The sequence below is a fragment of the Saimiri boliviensis genome, chromosome 9, assembly GCF_048565385.1.
Source record: "Saimiri boliviensis isolate mSaiBol1 chromosome 9, mSaiBol1.pri, whole genome shotgun sequence".
NCBI lineage: Eukaryota > Metazoa > Chordata > Mammalia > Primates > Cebidae > Saimiri > Saimiri boliviensis.
The window spans coordinates 97,442,780-97,461,606 of NC_133457.1; the positions used below are offsets into that span (position 1 = coordinate 97,442,780).

Sequence of the window (18,827 nt, forward strand, 5' to 3'; positions counted from 1 at the left end):
CTCGCAAGTGTGGACAAGCCACCTCCTTCTCTGAACTTCAGCTTCCTCAACTGGAAAATGGAGTTCGCAAAACCTGCCTTGCAGAGTCTTCCTAAGGACTAACAAGAAAGGACATCTAAAGTGCACTTTAGGGACACCAAGCCCAGTGTCAGGCACGAACAGCTGCCAGGCGTCTGCTGCACCTGCTGGGTGCAGACCCCGGGGCCAGGACCCCATGTACTCAGAGATCCGTCTGACTCCTCACAGGCCACAATTCTAGACCCATCTCTCTCCTTGTCTTGCTGAATGACCCCAGGCTGGTAGCTTCCCTTCTTCGAGCCTCAGTTTCCAAATGATGACAGAGTTAGACTGGATGGTCATTATGGGCCCTCCCGCCAGGACATTCTCCAATTCATTCATTCTCAGTCTTCTCCCCAGTCCCCACCCACAAGGACCACTGGCCTGGCAGCTGCAGGCTCATGAGGACCTGCTCTTAGACTTGGCAGAAAGCCCTCTCCGTAACCATCCATTTAAATTCAAGCATCCTGGGTGACCTTTGGGTTGGAAATCTCTCTCTCTGCTCATCCTGGAGAGGGGTTAGTTTCCTTGGAGTATCCTTGGATGGTCCCGGAACCAAGGCTTGTTTCTGTGGGCAGCCTTCCATCCCATCACCACCATATAAGGGCCACCAACGTTCAGCAGAGTCCCGGCAGACTGAGCAGCGGGGCAGGGATCTCGTGAGCATCCTCCTCTAAACCTGTGAGTGGCATGCTTCCCCCAGTGGCATCCCACGTGGTGATTTTCAGAAGGCTTTGGGGGCAAGAGGCAGAGGGGAAGGTTGCTTGGGTTAGCTAATATTTTGAGTATGGCAGAGATCATCAATATATCTCTACATTTGCTCTAAACAACAAATTCGTGATGAGTACTCACTGAAGATTCCATTTCCCTCTGGGCAATTCTCACTGCTATTCCTCCCATGACTGTCCAGATGTCAAGATAAGTAGCAAATTAGAGCAAATTTAGAGATCTATAGATTATATTAAAATAAGTGTCCAACTGATGAGCAGTGCAGAGTCATGAGGTGGTTGCCATTGATTTGTCCATACTTTTATTCCACAAATATTTATACTGTACTGTACTAGGTGCAGGCTTTTTACTGGGGCCTGAGGATTTGGCAGTGAAATAACTTGCAGTCCTTCCCCTAATGAGTTCACAGCCTGGTAGGAAAGGCAAACAAATCATCAGGGAAGGGTTACGCAGGACCTTGATCAGGATCATATGAAGGCAGCAAGGTGAGGCTCCCCCAACCTAGAATCTGGGTAGGGGCCTAGAGTAGGCTTCACAGAGGGCATGATGTAGGAATTGACCAAGGTGGAAAAATGAAGAAGAAAAATATTTTAGGCAGAGAAGACAGCATGTGAAAAGGAACTTTGTATCAAGAGTACGGGCTTGGAGTCAAGTCTGACTTTTCAGATCCCAGCTCCTCTGCTCACTGGCTATGTGTCTCCGGGCAAGTTGCTGTAACATTCTGACCTTGGCTGCCCATTTGTAAAATAGGAAATAACCACATCTGTCTTAAAGGAATGTTAACTGTTAAGAGTGATTGGAACTCACTGAAGATTCCATTTCTCCCTGGGCAATTCTCACTCCTGTTCTTCTCATGACTGTCCAGGTGTCAAGACAAAAGATGCTTCAGCTTTGGAAACTTGTTCTCCTGTGCAGCCTGCTCACTGGGACCTCAGCGTCTCTTCTTGGCAGTCTCGGTGATGACCTGAGCAATGTCGTGGATGAGGTGAAACCTGTTCTTGACAAAGGACTTGAGACAATTGACAATACTCTTAAAGGTAAATCAACAAGTGTGATGATCAATGTCACCTAAATTGGCCTCCTAAACACTATGCCTGCATTACTAGAGGCTGCCACCAGGGGCTACTCTTTATGGGTGGTTTACTGAGAAAAGTGGCTATTCAATTCCTGGCTCATTCGTTTATCTTTCTAGAAACAAGCAATGCCACATGAATATCCTTCTACATATTATATCCTGATAAACGCTTGCCAATATACACATAAGGTAAATTCCTATAAGTGGGATTTCACAAGTTCAAAAACTACACTGTTGACAAATAATCTCCTATGTTAACACTCTCTCCAACAGTCTACGAGAGTGCTTTTTCCCACTCCCTTTCCAGCACTGGGTATGGACAATTTCGTATGTCCTGCCAGTCTCACAGATGAAAAGTTTCAACTTATTTCACTTTGCATTCCTCTAATTATAAAAGAGCACTCTCCTTTTTTATATATTTACTGTGTACTTACATATTTTAACTTGAGTATTTTGTGTATATTCTTGGCATATTTTTCTTTGGGGGTTGTTTAATATTCTTTTATTCACTTGTGGTAATTCAGTGAAAATTAAGGAAATTATCCCTACCTAGCCTCAATATCTGTAAGGCTACCTACCTTTATATTTAATTGTATCTCCTTTTTATGCTAACGTATTAAAATAACTTGGCTTTCTTTTTGTTTTGGGGAAACATTAGCAGCATATCAAAAGCCGTTTTTGTAGGAGGAGGTAACTTCTGCACATGGCTGCATTTCAAACCTTGTCAAGGGCTTAGGTAACTTTCAAAGATGCAGAAGGACTCACTCTAATTTTATAGCTGGGAAACCTGAGACCCAGAGACAGAAATGTCTAAACCAAGCTCACCTAGTGAGCTGTACAATCAGATGTAGTTATATCACCAATTTTATATAAAGCGCCATTCTCTGAATCATTACAACTAGATAGATATTGTCCATTACAGAGCCAAGTTACAAAATTATGATTACATCTCTTTCCTTACATAGTTTTTTGTTTTTCCTTAAGTTAGTAATTGCCCTGTTGTTTCTCAGTTGAATTATTTTCTCCCCACATATACTTAATTCTTTTCATGGGCATCATCCTACATCTACCATGACATTTATTCTTTTTTGAAACAAGGTCTCACTCTGTCACCCAAGCTAAAGTGCTCTGACAGCCTCAACCTCCTGGGCTCGACTGATCCCCCCACCTAAGCCTCCCCAGTAGCTGGGGCTATAGGTACGTACCACCACACCTGATTAAGTTTTATATTTTTTGTAGAGATGGGGTCTCATCATTTTGCCCAGGCTGGTCTTGAACTCCTGGCCTCAAGTCATCCTCCTGCCTTGGTCTCCTGAAGTGCTGGGATTATAGGCATGAGCCACCACACCAGGTCACAACATTTATTCTCATTCCCCTGTTCTCCAGAGACCTATCATAAGACACGTTGTCCTCCTCATTCTATAAGAATTATTGCTTCCTTTTGTTGCAATTGCTTTTGGTGTCATGAAGTCTTTGCCCATGCCTGTGTCCTGAATGGTATTGCCTAGGTTTTCTTCTAGGATTTTTATGGTTTTGGGTTTTACGTTTAAGTTTTTAAACCATCTTTGGTTAATTTTTGCATAAGGTGTAAGGAAAGGGTCCAGTTTCAGTTTTCCGCGTATGGCTAGCCAGTTTTCCCAGAACCATTTATTAAATAGGGAATCCTTTCCCCATTGCTGTTTCTGTCAGGTTTGTTGAAGATCAGATGGTTGTAGACGTGTGGTGTTATTTCTGAAGTCTCTGTTTTGTTCCATTGGTTTATATGTCTGTTTTGGTACCAGTATCATGCTGTTTTGGTTACTATAGCCTTGTAGTATAGTTTGATGTCAGGTAGCATGATACCTCCAGCTTTGTTGTTTTTGCTTAAGATTGTCTTGCTATACATTCTCTTTTCTGGTTCCATATGAAATTTGAAGTAGTTTTTTCTAATTCTGTGAAGAAAGTCAATGGTAGTTTGATGGGAATAGCATTGAATGTATAAATTACTTTAGGTAGTATTGCAATTTTCACGATATTGGTTCTTCCTATCCGTGAGCTTAGAAAATTGACAAATGGGATCTAATTAAACTAAAAAGCTTCTGCACAACAAAAGAAACTAGCATTAGAGTGAACAGGCAACTTACAGGATGGGAGAAAATTTTTGCAATCTACCCATCTGACAAAGGTCTAATATTCAGAATCTACAAGGAACTTAAATTTATAAGAAGAAAACAAACAACCCCAACGAAAAGTGGGCAAAGGATATGAACAGACACTTTAAAAAAAAAAAAAAAAAGACATTTATTCAGCCAACAAACATATGAAAAAAACTCATCATCACTGATCATTAGAGAAATGCAAATCAAAACCACAACGAGATACCATCTCATGCCAGTAAGAATGGCGATTATTAAAAAGTCAGGAAACAATAGATGCTGGCGAGGCTGTGGGGAAATAGGAATGCTTTTACACTGTTGGTGGGATTGTAAATTAGTTCAACCATTGTGGAACACAGTGTGGCGATTCCTCGGGGATCTAGAACCAGAAATGCCATTTGACCCAGCAATCTCATTACTGAGTATATAGCCAAAGGAATATAAATCATTCTGCTATGAAGACATATGTACACATATGTTTATTGCAGCACTATTTACAATAGCAAAGACACGGAGCCAACCCAAATGCCCATCAATGATACACTGGATAAAGAAAATGTGACACATATATACCACGAAATACTATACAGCCATAAAATAGAATGAGAGCATGTCCTTTGCAGGGACATGGATGAATCTGGAAACCATCATCCTCAGCAAACCAACACAGGAACAGAAAAACCAAACACCAAATGTTCTCACTCGTAGGTAGGAGTTGAACAATGAGAATACACGGAACAGGGAAGGAAACATCACACATTGGGGCCTTTTGTGGGCTCAGGAGCAAGGGGAGGGTGAGCAGTAGGACAAATACCTAACACACGTGGGCCTTAAAACCTAGATGATGGGTTGATAGGTGCAGCAAGTGTCGTGGCACATGCATACCTATGTAACAAACCTGCACAATTCTGCACATGTATCCTAGAACTTAAAGTAAAAGAAAAAGAAAGAATGATTGCTTTCTGGGCCTGCTGCCGAGCTGTCATTCTGGAACTCTCATTTGCCAGTTTCATGGTTGGAGTCATTTTTTTCTCCTTGATTCTAGATTTTTCATTTCTTGAGTGGATTCTCTTATTCTTTCTAGTTTTTCAAACTCATGTGAGCATCTCACTTAGCACAACAGACCCCTAAGTCACTTCTACACACTGGTGTACAATAAATATCCATTGCTTGGCCAACTGATTGATTGCTCTGTTGATAAATAATCAGTATATTTATTAATAGTTTGGAGGCAGCATGGAAGAAACAAGAGTCCCCTGGCTGTGTGACTAGATACATTTCTTAACCATCGTGCGCCTTTATTTCCTTAGCTGTAAAAAAGCAGGCAATGACAATGTCTACCTCACTGAGTTGTTATAAAGATTAAATAAAATAACATAAGCAAACAGTCTTACCCCGTAGATACCTGGGGCATCGTAGCTACTTCACAAGTGGTGCGTGACACAAAACAACGATTGGTTTTGGCAGATGTCGTTGAGAAACTGAAGGTGGACCTAGGAGTGCTTCAACAATCCGGCGCTTGGCAACTGGCCAAGCAGAAGGTCCAGGAAGCTGAGAAATTGCTGAACGGTGTTGTTTCTAAACTGCTTCCAACAAATACGAACATTCTGGGGTGAGTTGGTGCTTCAAGTGGAGATCTTTGCTCTAAGAAAAGTGAATACACATCTTTGAGGAGGTAAGTTTAAGGTGAAAGACAGATGGACAAGCCTCGTTCTTCTCCCACAGACCCAAGGTGGTCTGAGTGAGGCCAGACCCACCAGAGTTTGAGTAAATTAGAGGCAGGGCTCCAGGGTCAATCTGGGCATCCTATGGGTTCGAGCTTCCGCATTCTTCAATTTCAGGATCCGGGTGAAGGTTATATTCATTCTTACCTCTACCTGTTTGCCGGTGCATGGAGTCCCTTCTTCTGAAACTTCTTCTCCACATATAACTGAGGGTAAAAACCCAGATCCCCTTGGGAAGGGAAACTGGAGTCTATACCACATAACCCCAGGCAGTGGATCCACTCATAAACTTTTTTTTTTTTTTTTTTTTGAGATGGAGTTTTGCTCTTGTTGCCCAGGCTGGAGTGGAATGGTGTGATGTCGGCTCACCACAACCTCCACCTCCCGGGTTCAAGCAATTCTCCTGCCTCAGCCTCCCAAGTAGCTGGGATTAAAGGTGTGCACCACCACATCCAGCTAATTTTTTTTTTTTTGTATTTTTATTAGAGAGGAGGTTTCTCCACATTGGTCAAGCTGGTCTCGAACTCCCGACCTCAGGTGATCCGCCCACCTCGGCCTCCCAAAGTACTGGGATTACAGGCGTGGGTCACTGCGCCCAGCCCCATTCATCAACTTTTCAAGTCAGACAGTTCTGGCCTCTAATTCTAGCTCTGACGCTTACTGCCCTGGGAATCTGGGGGAAAATCACACCAGCCTGAACCTCAGGGTGCTGTGCCGTAAAATGGAGAGAATCAAACCTCTGAGCAGGGCTATAGTGAAGGCAAGGCTTATGAGGTCCAAACGCTCAGCTCTAGGCTGGCACAGGGAAGTGCTTGGTAAGTGGCTGTCACGGGGAGTGACAAGGGTGAATTGTGGGTTTCACGCAGGTTGAAAATCAGCAACTCCCTCATCCTGGATGTCAAAGCTGAACCGACTGATGATGGCAAAGGCCTTAACCTGAGATTCCCCGTCACTGCGGACGTCTCTGCGACCCTGTGAGTATGTGCTAGAATCTGAGATTTGGGAAAGGCAGTTCAGCCTGGCTGATGGATGCCCAACCTGGGAATGAGGCGCCTCCTCCCACTGCTGGGAGACCCTGGGCCTCAGTTTCCCAATCTGTGAGTGAGAGGAGCCTTCTGGGTCTAAGATCTCAAACTTTAAAATGTTCTAGGGAACTTTGACCATAACCAAGTGTCTTAAAAACAATGTTCCTTTGAATATAGTTTTGAAATCATGACATTTATCTGGCTGTAAAATTTGGAAAGTTGAGAAAACAGAAACATTTATTATTCTTTGGCAAAATTTCCTCCAGTGTTATTTTCTCTCTCAAGATTCTAAATAGCAGTGACCATTACAGAAAAATGCCTAATACACAGTGCAAAACCTAGTAGTACACAGTGACAGTGTATAATAAAGTGCGTGTGTGCAAAATGTAAGTTTAAACTCTCAATTTTAGCTGGGAGTGGTGGCTTATACCTGTAATCCCAGCAATTTGGGAAGCTGAGGTGGGAGGATCACATGAACAGGAGTTCATGACCACCCTGGGCAACATGATGAAATCCTGTCTCTACAAAAAGTACAAAAATTAACCAGGTGATGCACGCCTGTATTCCAAGCTACTCGGGAGACTGAGGCAAGAGGATTGCTTGAGCCTGAGAGGTCGAGGCTGCAGTGAGCCCCGATTGCACCATTGCGCTCCAGCCTGGGTAACAGAGTGAGACTCTGTCTCACAAAAAATTTTAAAAATTAATTTTAAAGCAGATAGAGAGACAAGAAATGAGCATGTATCAAAGAACTTCTGTAAACTACATGCACTAATGATGCCATCCCTCATTAGCTATGAGATCTTGGGTACTTAACCTCTCGGTACCAAGGTTTCCTCATTCAGAAAATAGGGATAGTAATCGTACACTTCCCTCAGCATTCTGTGATGAATAAATGAATCGTAAATGAATCCAGATAAAATACTTTTTTAAGTACTTACACATAAATTGTTGTCAATAAATATTAACTATTATTGTTTTACTTATTAGTGTAATGTTGTATAAAAAATTCATGTGAGCTAAACCCAAGTGGCCAGGAGAAGCCCCTGATATAAACATGTAAATTTCATAGAGGATATGGACCATGTTGATATCACCTGGGCCACGTTGACATCACGCATAGACATTCTGCCTCATGTCCTCACAGGTGGAGGAACTCAACTAGGCAACCTGAAGGACCCCTGACTCTGTTGACTGTACATCTTACTTCCTGCAGGCCCATCATTGGCCAGGTTGTCAAGCTGAACGCAGCCTTGGACCTCCTGACTGCAGTCAGAATTGAAATTGACCCCCAGACCCACAAGCCTGTTGCCGTCCTGGGAGAATGTGCCAGTGACCCAACCAGCATCTCACTTTCCTTGCTGGACGCGTAAGACCCCATTCATCTTGGCAGATTCATCTTAGCTCTCAGGGAAGCTGGGGACCCCTCATTTCAGCTCTGGTCCTATACCTAAGAGGAGGCCTAGTGGTGAAAGTGTTCCTGTCTGGAGTCAGGTTGGCCTTGGTTCAAACGTCAGCTCTGCCACTAACTTGTAATTTTATCAGCAACTTGATTTCTCTAAGCCTGTTTTCACATCTGTAAACTGGGGGTGTTAATAATAACTACTCCTAGGCTTCTGAGATGACCAGATGAGAAAATTCAAATATTTGGCTTACAGCCTGGAACATGCGGCCTCTCTGCCTCCTGGTTCTCTCCGTTACTGAGACTGGAGTGTTGAGCTCGCCCACCATAATCATGAATTTGCTTATTTCGCCTTTCAATTCTGTCAGTTTCTGCTTCATACCTTTTGAAGATCTGTTGTTAGGTGCATGCACGTTAGGATTGTTATGACTTCTTGGAGAACTGCCCCCTTTATTGTTACTTAACGTCCCTCAATAATAATAATAACGATATAATTATATTTACTTTCATGCCTCCAGCTGGGAAGGAGAGGGGAGAGTAAGTGCCTGCCATGGGCTCTAATTTCAGATCATCCCCAGGTCATCCTCCACCCAGTGGAAATTTCCAGAAAGGAGATCTTGAAAATTTAATCCTCTCCATTTAAATCATTCATCTCTTTTAATCCACAAAATCTACATCTTAAGCTCTGTGCTTGAAAGAGCAGGTTTGACTCAGGCCAGAGGGTGGAGGGAGAAAGTGACGCTGGCCGCTGGCTGGGGGAAGATGAGTGATCCAGATGCCGAGGGCTGGGGCTGCTCGGCCTTCGTCCAGGAACAAGGATGGGTCCTCAGCTCTCAGCCCCGATGGCCACGAGCAGAGGACGCTCCCCTCGCCATGCACTGAGGGAACTGAACACAGGTTGCCCAAAGACCCCTGAAAACCAAAGAAAAGCTCCATGGTCGGATGTGAGTTGCGAAGACCAGCATGTAAATTCAGAGCCCGGAGCCTTGCTGGGTGCTGTCTTCCCAAGCAGCCTCAGGGACTTCATCCCGCTGCTCTGGGTCCGTGCCCACACCTGCGAGATGGCACCACTCTGTGGCTTCAGATGCTCCCAGGGCCTTTCTTTACGCTTGTGGTCCAGTCCCAAGTGCTCCCCGTGGCCATGTAGGCTCTGTTTGATCTGGCCCCACCCTTGTATCCCCGCACCCTCCCCTCACTCACTGTGCCCAGATACAGTGGCCTTTGTGCTATGCCTCAAATAAGCTCTTTCCCAGCTCAAGACCTTTGTGTGGGCAACTCTGGCTACCTAGAGCTCCTTCTTCTCACTGCACCACGGTGGATTTCTGCATCTTTCAGGGTCTTCACAGGGCTCCTCCTATTCTCTCTCCTAAGAGTCTACTCTCGCCTTTTGAACACTTGTCACAAGTTCTCAATATATATTTAACTGTATGTTCATTTCATCCATTCTCTCAGCCAAAAATGTGTTGAGGCTAGGCATGGTGGCTCACACCTGTAATCCCAGCACTTTGGGAAGCTGAGGTGGGCAGATCACTTGAGGTCAGGAGTTCAAGACCAGCTTGGCCAACATGGCAAAAACCTGTCTCTACTAAAAATACAAAAATTAGCCAGGGGTGATGGTGGATGCCTGTGATCCCAGCTACTTGGAAGGCTGAGGCAGGAGAATCGCTTGAACTGAGGAGGCAGAAATTACAGTGAGCCAAGATCTTGCCATTGCTCTCCAGCCTGGGCGACAGAGCAAGATCTTGTCTAAAAAAATTAAAAAAAAAACGAAAACAAAAACGGTGTATTGAGCATCTGCCATGTGCCAGGCAGGCACCGTTCTGGGTTTTGGAGAACTGATTGGTGATGGCAGACAAGGTCCCTGTTCTCATGGAGCTTACCTAAGGGAAAGCTAAGCTGCCCTGGATCTGTGTTCACATCTGTGAGCATTACCTTTAATGGGGCACTGTGATAGCAAAGCTCTCTCTTAGCTAAGTAGTCAGGGAGGGCTGCCCTGAGAGTTGAAGGTGGGAGGAGCCAACCTTGGCAAGATTTGTTTAGGTACCACATTAGGGTATGTTTCGACCCTTAATGTTTAGGTACCAGGTTAGGGGATGTTTGTATTTTGCTCCTCAGGGCCCAGCTAGGTTCTTTGTGCATAGCTAGTGCTCTGTAAATGTGGGTTGAATGAATGAATGAATGAATAAAAAGGTCTCTGTGCTGAGACTCTCATGGGTCACTGGCTGAGCCACTGTCAGAAGTAGGATTCTAAGTGATGATCCTTGTGGATGGGAGACACTGTCTGTAGTTAGAAAGGCGTCTCCATGTCCCTGGGGTTTACCTGACTCCCTAACTTCTTGCCATGCCAGTCCCCCTGCCTCTTGTCCACTTGGCCAGGCTTTAACAGTTCCCTGTGTTTTTCAGGCAAAGTCAAGTCATCAACAAGTTAGTGAACAGTGTGATCAACACGGTGAAAAGCACCGTGTCCTTCCTGGTGCAGAAGGAGGTGAGTCTCCCCCTCCTTGGGGCCCAGACCCAGGCCTGGCAGGGGCAGGTAGGGGAATTTGTAGGCCTGGCTGTATCCTCTGGGCACTTTTCTTTTGAAGGTGAAAACCTCTCCTTGGGAGGTCAGCTGGATCCTCCTCCTCTACTAATCAGCCTGGTGGGTAGCAGGGGAGGACAGAGGCCTGACAATAGCTGAAATTGCCGGGTCCCAAACTTGGACCATTCACCATATCCATGCACTACCAACATGCTTTTGTAGCTGACATCTTCAACACAATTGTACTTAAATACATTTCCTTAGAAGCATTTATTTTTTAAAATAAAACTTTATGGCCGGGCGCGGTGGCTCAAGCCTGTAATCCCAGCACTTTGGGAGGCCGAGGCGGGTGGATCACGAGGTCGAGAGATCGAGACCATCCTGGTCAGCATGGTGAAACCCCGTCTCTACTAAAAAAGAAATACAGAAAATTAGCTGGGCGTGGTGGCGCGTGCCTGTAATCCCAGCTACTGAGGAGGCTGAGGCAGGAGAATTGCCTGAACCCAGGAGGCGGAGGTTGCGGTGAGCCGAGATCGCGCCATTGCACTCCAGCCTGGGTAACAAGAGCGAAACTCCATCTCAAAAAAAATAAATAAATAAATAAAAATAAAATAAAATAAAATAAAACCTTATATCTCTATCATAAATAGAACACTAATAACACATATCATACAATCAATGAAAAAAATTAACCCAGACTTATAAAATAGTTTTAATTTTTTTTCCATCTGTGCATCATACAAAACCATAGGTACCATGTGCAGGATTCCTAGGCCCGAAGTTCCAGAGATTCTAAATCAGTCATTTTGGAAGGGGACCCAGGAATGTGGGTTGATAAAAGAATAAATCCTCTGGGTGGCTCTGTGACCCGCTGAACCGGAGGTTAGTTGTATTCCAAGTGCGGTCCTCCACCAGCCTCAGCCTCTCCTGGGCACTTGATAGGAATCTCAGACTCCACCCTAGACCTGCTGAAATGCAATCTGCAGGGAACCGTGTACACACAAGAGCATGAGATAACTCTACTCCACAACTGCAGGGCATTTGACCCTTTAAAATTCCAGGGTTCCAAAGTTCAAGGTTTCTAAGCATATGGGGATGTTAACACTCTAGACTATAGATTTTTGAGGTCCTAGAGTTCTAGTGTCCTAAGATTTTAGGATTCTAACACACTAGCATTTCCAAATTTAAGACTGCTGGGACCCCGTTGTTCTAAAACCCTAAGGGTCAGGTCAGGCATGGTGGCTCACACCTGTAATCTCAGCTCTTTGAGAGGTTGAGGTGGGTAGATCACTGGAGGTCAGGAGTTCAAGATCACCCTGGACAGCATGGTGAAACCCTGACTCTACTAAAAATACAAAAATTAGCCAGGCATGATGGCATGTGCCTGTAAACCCAGTTTCTTGAGAGGCCGAGGCAGGAGAATCACTTGAACCTGGGAGGCAGAAGTTGCAGTGAGCAGAGATTGCACCACTGCACTCCAGCCTCAGCAATAGAATGAGATTCTTTCTCAAAAAAAAAAAAAAAATACAGGCCAGGGGTGGTGGTTCACGCCTGTAATCCCAGCACTTTGGGAAGCTGAGGCAGGTAAATTATGAGATCAGGAGATCGAGACCATCCTGGCCAACATGGTGAAACCCCATCTAAAAATGCAAAAATTAGCTGGGTATGGTGGCGTGTGCATGTAATCTCGGCTACTCAGGAAGCTGAGGCAGGAGAATCACTTGAGTCTGGGAGGCAGAGGTTGCAGTGAGCTGACATTGCACCACTGCACTCCAGCCTGGAGACAGAGCAAGACTCCGTCTCCAAAAAAAAGAAAAAATACAATACAATACAACACAATCTTAAGGTTCAAAGGTTCTAAGATCCCTAAAAATGAGCCTCTCTGTGGGTGGCAAGCAATCTGTTCCCAGCTGAGGAGAATGATCTGTTTGTCCTTCTTCTCCTGACCCTCCTCTTCCTCCTCTCTCAGATATGCCCACTGATCCGCATCTTCCTCCACAGCCTGGATGTAAATTTCATTCAGCAAGTCATTGGTAAGTCACAACCCGGGGGAGTGGGGGTCTTCTGAGGCAGGCATGGAGTTCTGTGCCCACCCCAAAAGCAGTTCTCATCAGGGGACCCTGGAGAAGTAGAAGGACCCACCGTCCTAAGCAAATTCAGAGCTGTGGCTTCCCCTCCACAGACATCTGGGGGCTCTCTTTGGTTTTGGGGTCTCCAGGCATGGCTAGGGTTGCTGGGGCAAAATGGTGCAAGTAAAGGCGTTGAGACCCTGGAGGTGACCCTTCTATGAAAATAGCCACAAGTCAGCCAGGCACGGTGGCTCACACCTGTAATCCCAGCACTTCGGGAGGCTGAGGTGGGCAGATCACTTGAGTTCAGGAGTTTGAGACCAGCCTAGGTGACACGGTGAAACCCCATCTCTATAAAAAATACAAAAATTAGCCAGGTGTGATAGTACCCACCTGTAGACCCAGCTACTTGGGAGGCTGAGGCGAGAGGATTGCTTGAGCCTGGGAGGCGAACATTGCAGTGAGTGGAGATCATGCCACTGCCCTCCAGCCTGGGTGACAGAGTGAGATCCCCATCTCAAAACAAAACAAAACAAAACAAAACAAAAAGTAACAGAGTGAGAGCCACTACTCTAGTCCCTAGTGCTTTAGGCAGTCACTCTGTGCTATGTGCACGCTGTCTCACTGGATCCTTCCAACAACCCTGTGGGGTGGGTACTGTCATCGTACCCACTTTCCAGATGAACAAACTGAAGCTCAGAGAGGTGGAATGACATCCCTGGAGGCCCACAACTCTCAGGTGACCTGCTGGAGAGTGGCAGCTATTGGAGTCTGGTTTCTATTCAATTTTTCAGCGGCAGAGACTAAGGACTCCTATTGATTTTGTTTCTTCAGGTAAACTTCAGCAGGAAACCCAGCTGCAAACCCACCTCTGAAGAGGATGAATGAGGAGGACCACCGTGATGCTTGCTGGTGAGGAGCCAGGCTCTGTGCCCCAATGCGCAGGGGCCTATGGTGAAGCAAAAGCTAGGCACGGCTTCCCTTCCTTCTGTGTTAGCAGACTGCGCCTTCATCTCAGTCATAGACTGAGCCCTGGCCCCAGTCCCAGGCTAGGCCCTGACTCTGGTCAAGCTCTGAACACTGAGCCTTAATCACTGAACTCTGATTCTGGCCCCAGACTGAGCCTGGATCCTAGTCACAGACTGAGCTTTGATGCCAGTTATTGACTGAGCCTTAGTCTTGGTCACAGACTGAGCCCAACCTTGGTCTCAAATGGGTCCATGATTCTGATCGCATATTGAGCCCTGAACCTGGCTCCAGTGGTGGTCTCCAATCAATCCTTTTATATCTGCCACTGTTCTGAAGGAGGGTGAGGGGAATGGAGATGGGTCAGTGCCAGGTGCCAATGAAAGACCCCAAACCACAGGTGCCAGTTCCTTCTTCTGAGACTTAAATGATATGGGGTATTGTGGGAAGGAGCTGGGACACTGGAGCCAGGTCAACTTGGGTCCCATCAAGCGCCCCGTGGATGCTGTGTGTAAGGGTAGCCTGGCTGCAGACGTCCTAACCTCCTGTGGTCTCATTCTAGATTGGTTCCCAGTGGTTTGCCCCACCCCTTATAGCATCTACCTCTGGGAAGCTGCTGCCACCATCCAACCAGCATCAAAGGCTGAGTCCCGCAAGAAGGGCTTTCCCAGACGCCCCTTCTCCTCTCAGTCTCTACACGTGTTCTCCTGCCCCTGGCAATAAAGGCCCATTTCTGCACCCTTCTGTGTGGCTCCTTGCCTTCCCTCTGTTTGGGATTTGTTGGTGGGAATTGGGGAGGGAGGTTGGGGGCTGCAACTGGGGTAGGAAAGACCTGGATCCAGAGCTAGAAGCCTCAGTGGGACTATCCAGCCCCATCTCCTGGTTCTATTAATGGGACTACTGAGACACAGCCCAAGTCACACAGCCAGTCTGTGGCAATAGAGACCCCTGATCTATCCATTCACACATTCAACAGGTATGTAGTGAGCACTTACTCTGTGCCAGACAGGCAGGGGGAACCGGAAAGTCACGTTCTGAGGACAGCCCTGCCAGCACTGTCCTCCATTCCGCTCCAGGTGCCCTGAGGATTCTTGGAGAATCAGGAAGACACCAAACGTAACTGGAGTCAGGAGTACAAGGCAGAGTGACACAGGGTTGGAGGCCTGTCAGTCCCCCTGCCCTCTAGGGGTCCCACTGAGCTGAGATGTCTTTTTCCAGGTGGTGCTGAGAGCCCTCAGTTTGTAGCACCCAGGGTTCCCCCACCTCTCCCATCGCCTGAGAGCCTGTGCACCCACCTGCCAGCCTCCCTAGTGAGGCTGAAGACCCTGGAATGCTCACCTATCCTATGGAGATCAGCTTCTCCCTCCACCCAAAGCCCCTCCATCCATACTCCAGAATGCAACTCGGCCCATGCTGTACCAGGCTATGGCAGAGACAGCATCACACCGCTCATGGCAACACGTCGTGGGGGCTGCCTTGTGTGACACGTGAGCTCCACTGATTCCTTACCACATCCATGCACCAGACGAGCCATTATCATACTCATTTGACAGAGGAGGACTCTGAGGCTGATGGAAGCAAAGCGACTCCGCCAGGTCACACAGTGGGCAAGGGGTAGAGCCGGGCTTGGAATCCACAGCTGTAGGGCCTTTGAATTTACTACAAATGGGGACACGGTGGCCCAAAGAGGGCCCAGGGTCAGAGAGGTGACATCCTGGCTTCCAGGCACTTTTGGCCACTACTCTCCCCAGCCTCCAGCAGGCTGTCCCAGCACAGATGAGGTGCTCTGGATGCTGTTCTTCTCCCCGATGTGTGGACCCTCGGCTCTCCCCTTGCTGTAGAAGGGGCCAGACACTGCCCATTCCCTACAATCGCGTTGGCCTCGGCAGAGATGCAACACCGGCCACACACTAACGCATGCTGTCACCTCATGATCCCAGCAGCCTCTCTTTTCCAGAAGAGAAACTGGCAAAGGGAACCTTTGCCAATGTTGCCAAGCAGCCATCTTATTATTCTGCACAACTCTGGGAGGGAGGGACTGCTCTTGTCCCCAAGAAAACTCATACTCAGAGAGACCAAGGCCACACAGAAGACTGAACCCAGCTGCTAATTCACTTGAGGGCCTCCTCTCTGATGAAGGCAGCCTCACAGAGTCAGGTGACCGACACGGGCCCTTTGATTCCTTGGAGTGACCTAGAAGCCTTGGACCAGCACGCCGAATCCTCTCCTGAGCCCCTCTGCTGAAGACCTCAGCTCTGGTGGTGACTGTGAGTTGCTCGGCACAGGGTGAAACTGAGGACTTGGGCAGATCTGAGCTCGACTAGTCCCTGCCACTTTCTAGCAGTGTGATCTCGGGCAGTTACTTAACCTCAGCTTTCTCACCTGTCAAATGGAATTAGTAGTAAAGTCTCCCTCCCTGGGCTTGTGAGGATTAAATGAGGAGTCAGTGAGTGAAAAGGGTTTAACCAGGGTCTCACGAAAGGTAAGCACAGGATGAACGTTGGCCTCTACACACTGAAACTACTGTTATGACTGCCATGCTCAGGTTTGTTGATTGACTGATAAAAACACTAATATGGTAGAAGAATCATGGTCCAAGGAGATCTTGAGTTTCTATCTCGTCTCTATGAGGGAGGACTACTAACTAACTCCCAGTATGCATTCTTCTCTCCTCAAGTTTTGGCAGGACACATGGCCCCCAGCCAGAGACCACATCTCCTGGCCTCCCTTGCAGTTAACTGTGGCCATGTGACTAAGGTCTGGCCAACGGCATATAAGCCAAACTGACCATGCAAATTCCACTTTGTGCTTTAAAAGGACAGGGATTCCCTCCACTTCCTTCTAGCATTCCCCCTTCTCTGCCGTTAGAAACGGAAACCACTGGAGCAACTGCCTGGACCCAGAGGTGAAAGCCTTGTGTTGAGAACAGCACAGCTGCTCTGGGAGCCCCAGACCACTCACCCCTGGGCTCTGAAGGGAGAAAGGAATGAACTTGCTTATTTAAACCACGATGTTGGGGTCTTTTTGCTAAGTCGGCTTTGCATGTCTGGCGAGGCCTGCAGGAGCTGCGACAGGACGGTAGGGGGAAATATGCTCATGGAGCCAAAGACACATGAAAAGACGCACCGGAAGAAATGCTCTTGACTAGAGATAGCTCTTATTCAGACGACCTACTAACAATATCTGTTAAAACACCAGCTGGACTAGCTAATTGTCCAATCAAATACCAAGATGGGAAATTCAGATTGCATTCTCTCTTGTGTCAAGTGTGGCTTCATCGGATTGACTGCTATGTTCAGATGTGCAAGGACAAGCAGCCAGATGGGACGGCCCAGAACGGCACTGCTCACCTTTCCCTGACCAAAGCACTCTGCCCATCAGCACTGATGAGGCCGGAAAATAGGAGGTGGAGGCCGGGAACAGAAGTTTCGCCATGTTGGCCAGGCTGGTCTTGAACTCCTGACCTGAAGTGATCCGCCTGCCTTGGCCTCCCAAAGTGCTGCGATTATAGGCATGAGCCACTGCGTCTGGCCATGTTTCTCTTTTTCTAAATATGCCTCACATAGTATCTCCAAATGCAGCTATGTAAAAGAGAACCAAAACTTGAGTGACTTCTCCGAATAACTATGTGGAATTTTTTGTAAGAAAAGCTGAAGTCAATCTGATTTAAATGTGCGAAAAGGCAGCTAAGTGTTTAGAGTTTCCCCAGATATTTTCACCTAAATGATGCTTCCCTTTCTAAGGCTGATGAAGGCCGGTTGATTCTTTTAAATTAAAAATAAAGGCCAGGTGCGGTGGCTCACGCTTGTAATCCCAGCACTTTGGGAGGCCGAGGTGAGCAGATCACGAGGTCGGGAGGTCGAGACCATCCTGGCTAACACAGTGAAACCCCATTCTACTAAAAATACAAAAAATTAGCCAGGCATGGTGGCACTGCATGTAGCCCCAGCTACTCGGGAGACTGAGGCAGGAGAATTGCTCGAACCCAGGAGGCGGAGGTTGCAGTGAGCCCAGATCGCACTGTTGCACTCCAGCCCAGGCGACAGGGCGAGACTCTATCTCAAAAATAATAGTAACAATAACAATAATAATAATAAATAAAATGTCCCATGTAAAGGATGGGGAGTGTTTTATCAGCTGCCTTGCCTTGCTGAGGTTCCTTGCTATGAGGCTGAAGATCTAGGCTCCAGGGGGAGAGAAAGATGGCCTCACAGGCAAGCTGAAGAGACGGCAGGAACCAAGCCAAACCCAGGCCTCACTGCAATTTTATGTGCCCGTTGATCGGTCTCCTTTAGGGCATTCTATGTTTTGCTTTCTGATGTCCCTAGGAGTTAAAACAGTTGTTAAACAGATCATGCTTGTGAGCATTTATCTCTCATTTTGTACAATTAACCAAATAAACAAAGAAATAAAAGCACCATGACGTCCTGTATTTGTCTTTTTACTAGACAGATGAACTCTGTCAAATGAATAAGTACTGAACGAATCCATTTAAAGGGAGTCTTATTTTGGAAATATTTCAAATTGGTGCAGATGGAAAAGACTTTTTTAAGGCCAAAGACAAGAATGTCATGCTATCCAGGTACAATTTGCTCTCTGTTCATAAAAACCAACGTAGATATAGACATTTTACCCTTCAAAGTAGCTGTGTCTCAACCTGTTGCCATTGATTTCTTTGGAAATGGCTTTCGAAATTTCTAAGTTGCGCTGGGCGCGGTGGCTCACACCTGTAACCCCAGCACTTTGGGAGGCTGAGGCGGGCAGATCACTTGAGGCCGGGAGTTTGAGACAAGCCTAGCCAACATGGTGAAACTCTGACTCTACTAAAAACACAAAAACTAGCCAGGTGTGGTGGTGTGTGCCTGTGATCCCAGCGACTTGGGAGGCTGAGGCAGGAGAATCGCTTGCAACCTGGAGGTGGAGGTTGCAGTGAGCTGAGATTGTGCCACTGCACTCCAACCTGGATGACAGACTGAGACTATGTCTCAAAAAAAAAAAAAAAAAAAAGAAAAGAAAGAAATTTCCAAGATGTCCTTGAATTGTCTAACAGTGGACATCAGCAGTTGTCTCCCTTCTATCATGTAGAATACTTGAACTTAATATTCTTCCAGATATACGGGGATACTT

General features: G+C 46.6%; 1 protein-coding gene across 1 annotated transcript; it reads left to right on the top strand.

Annotated features, from left to right (window-relative positions):
- The first annotated feature begins 1,666 nt into the window (after positions 1-1,666).
- Positions 1,667-16,623, top strand: BPIFA2 (BPI fold containing family A member 2). Its single transcript, XM_039479323.2, has 9 exons — positions 1,667-1,823; positions 5,464-5,608; positions 6,587-6,694; positions 7,959-8,111; positions 10,548-10,629; positions 12,635-12,698; positions 14,919-15,010; positions 15,096-15,187; positions 16,569-16,623. Exons 1-9 carry the CDS (start codon positions 1,667-1,669, stop codon positions 16,621-16,623), a joined length of 948 nt encoding a protein of 315 aa, XP_039335257.2.
- The last annotated feature ends 2,204 nt before the right edge of the window (positions 16,624-18,827 follow it).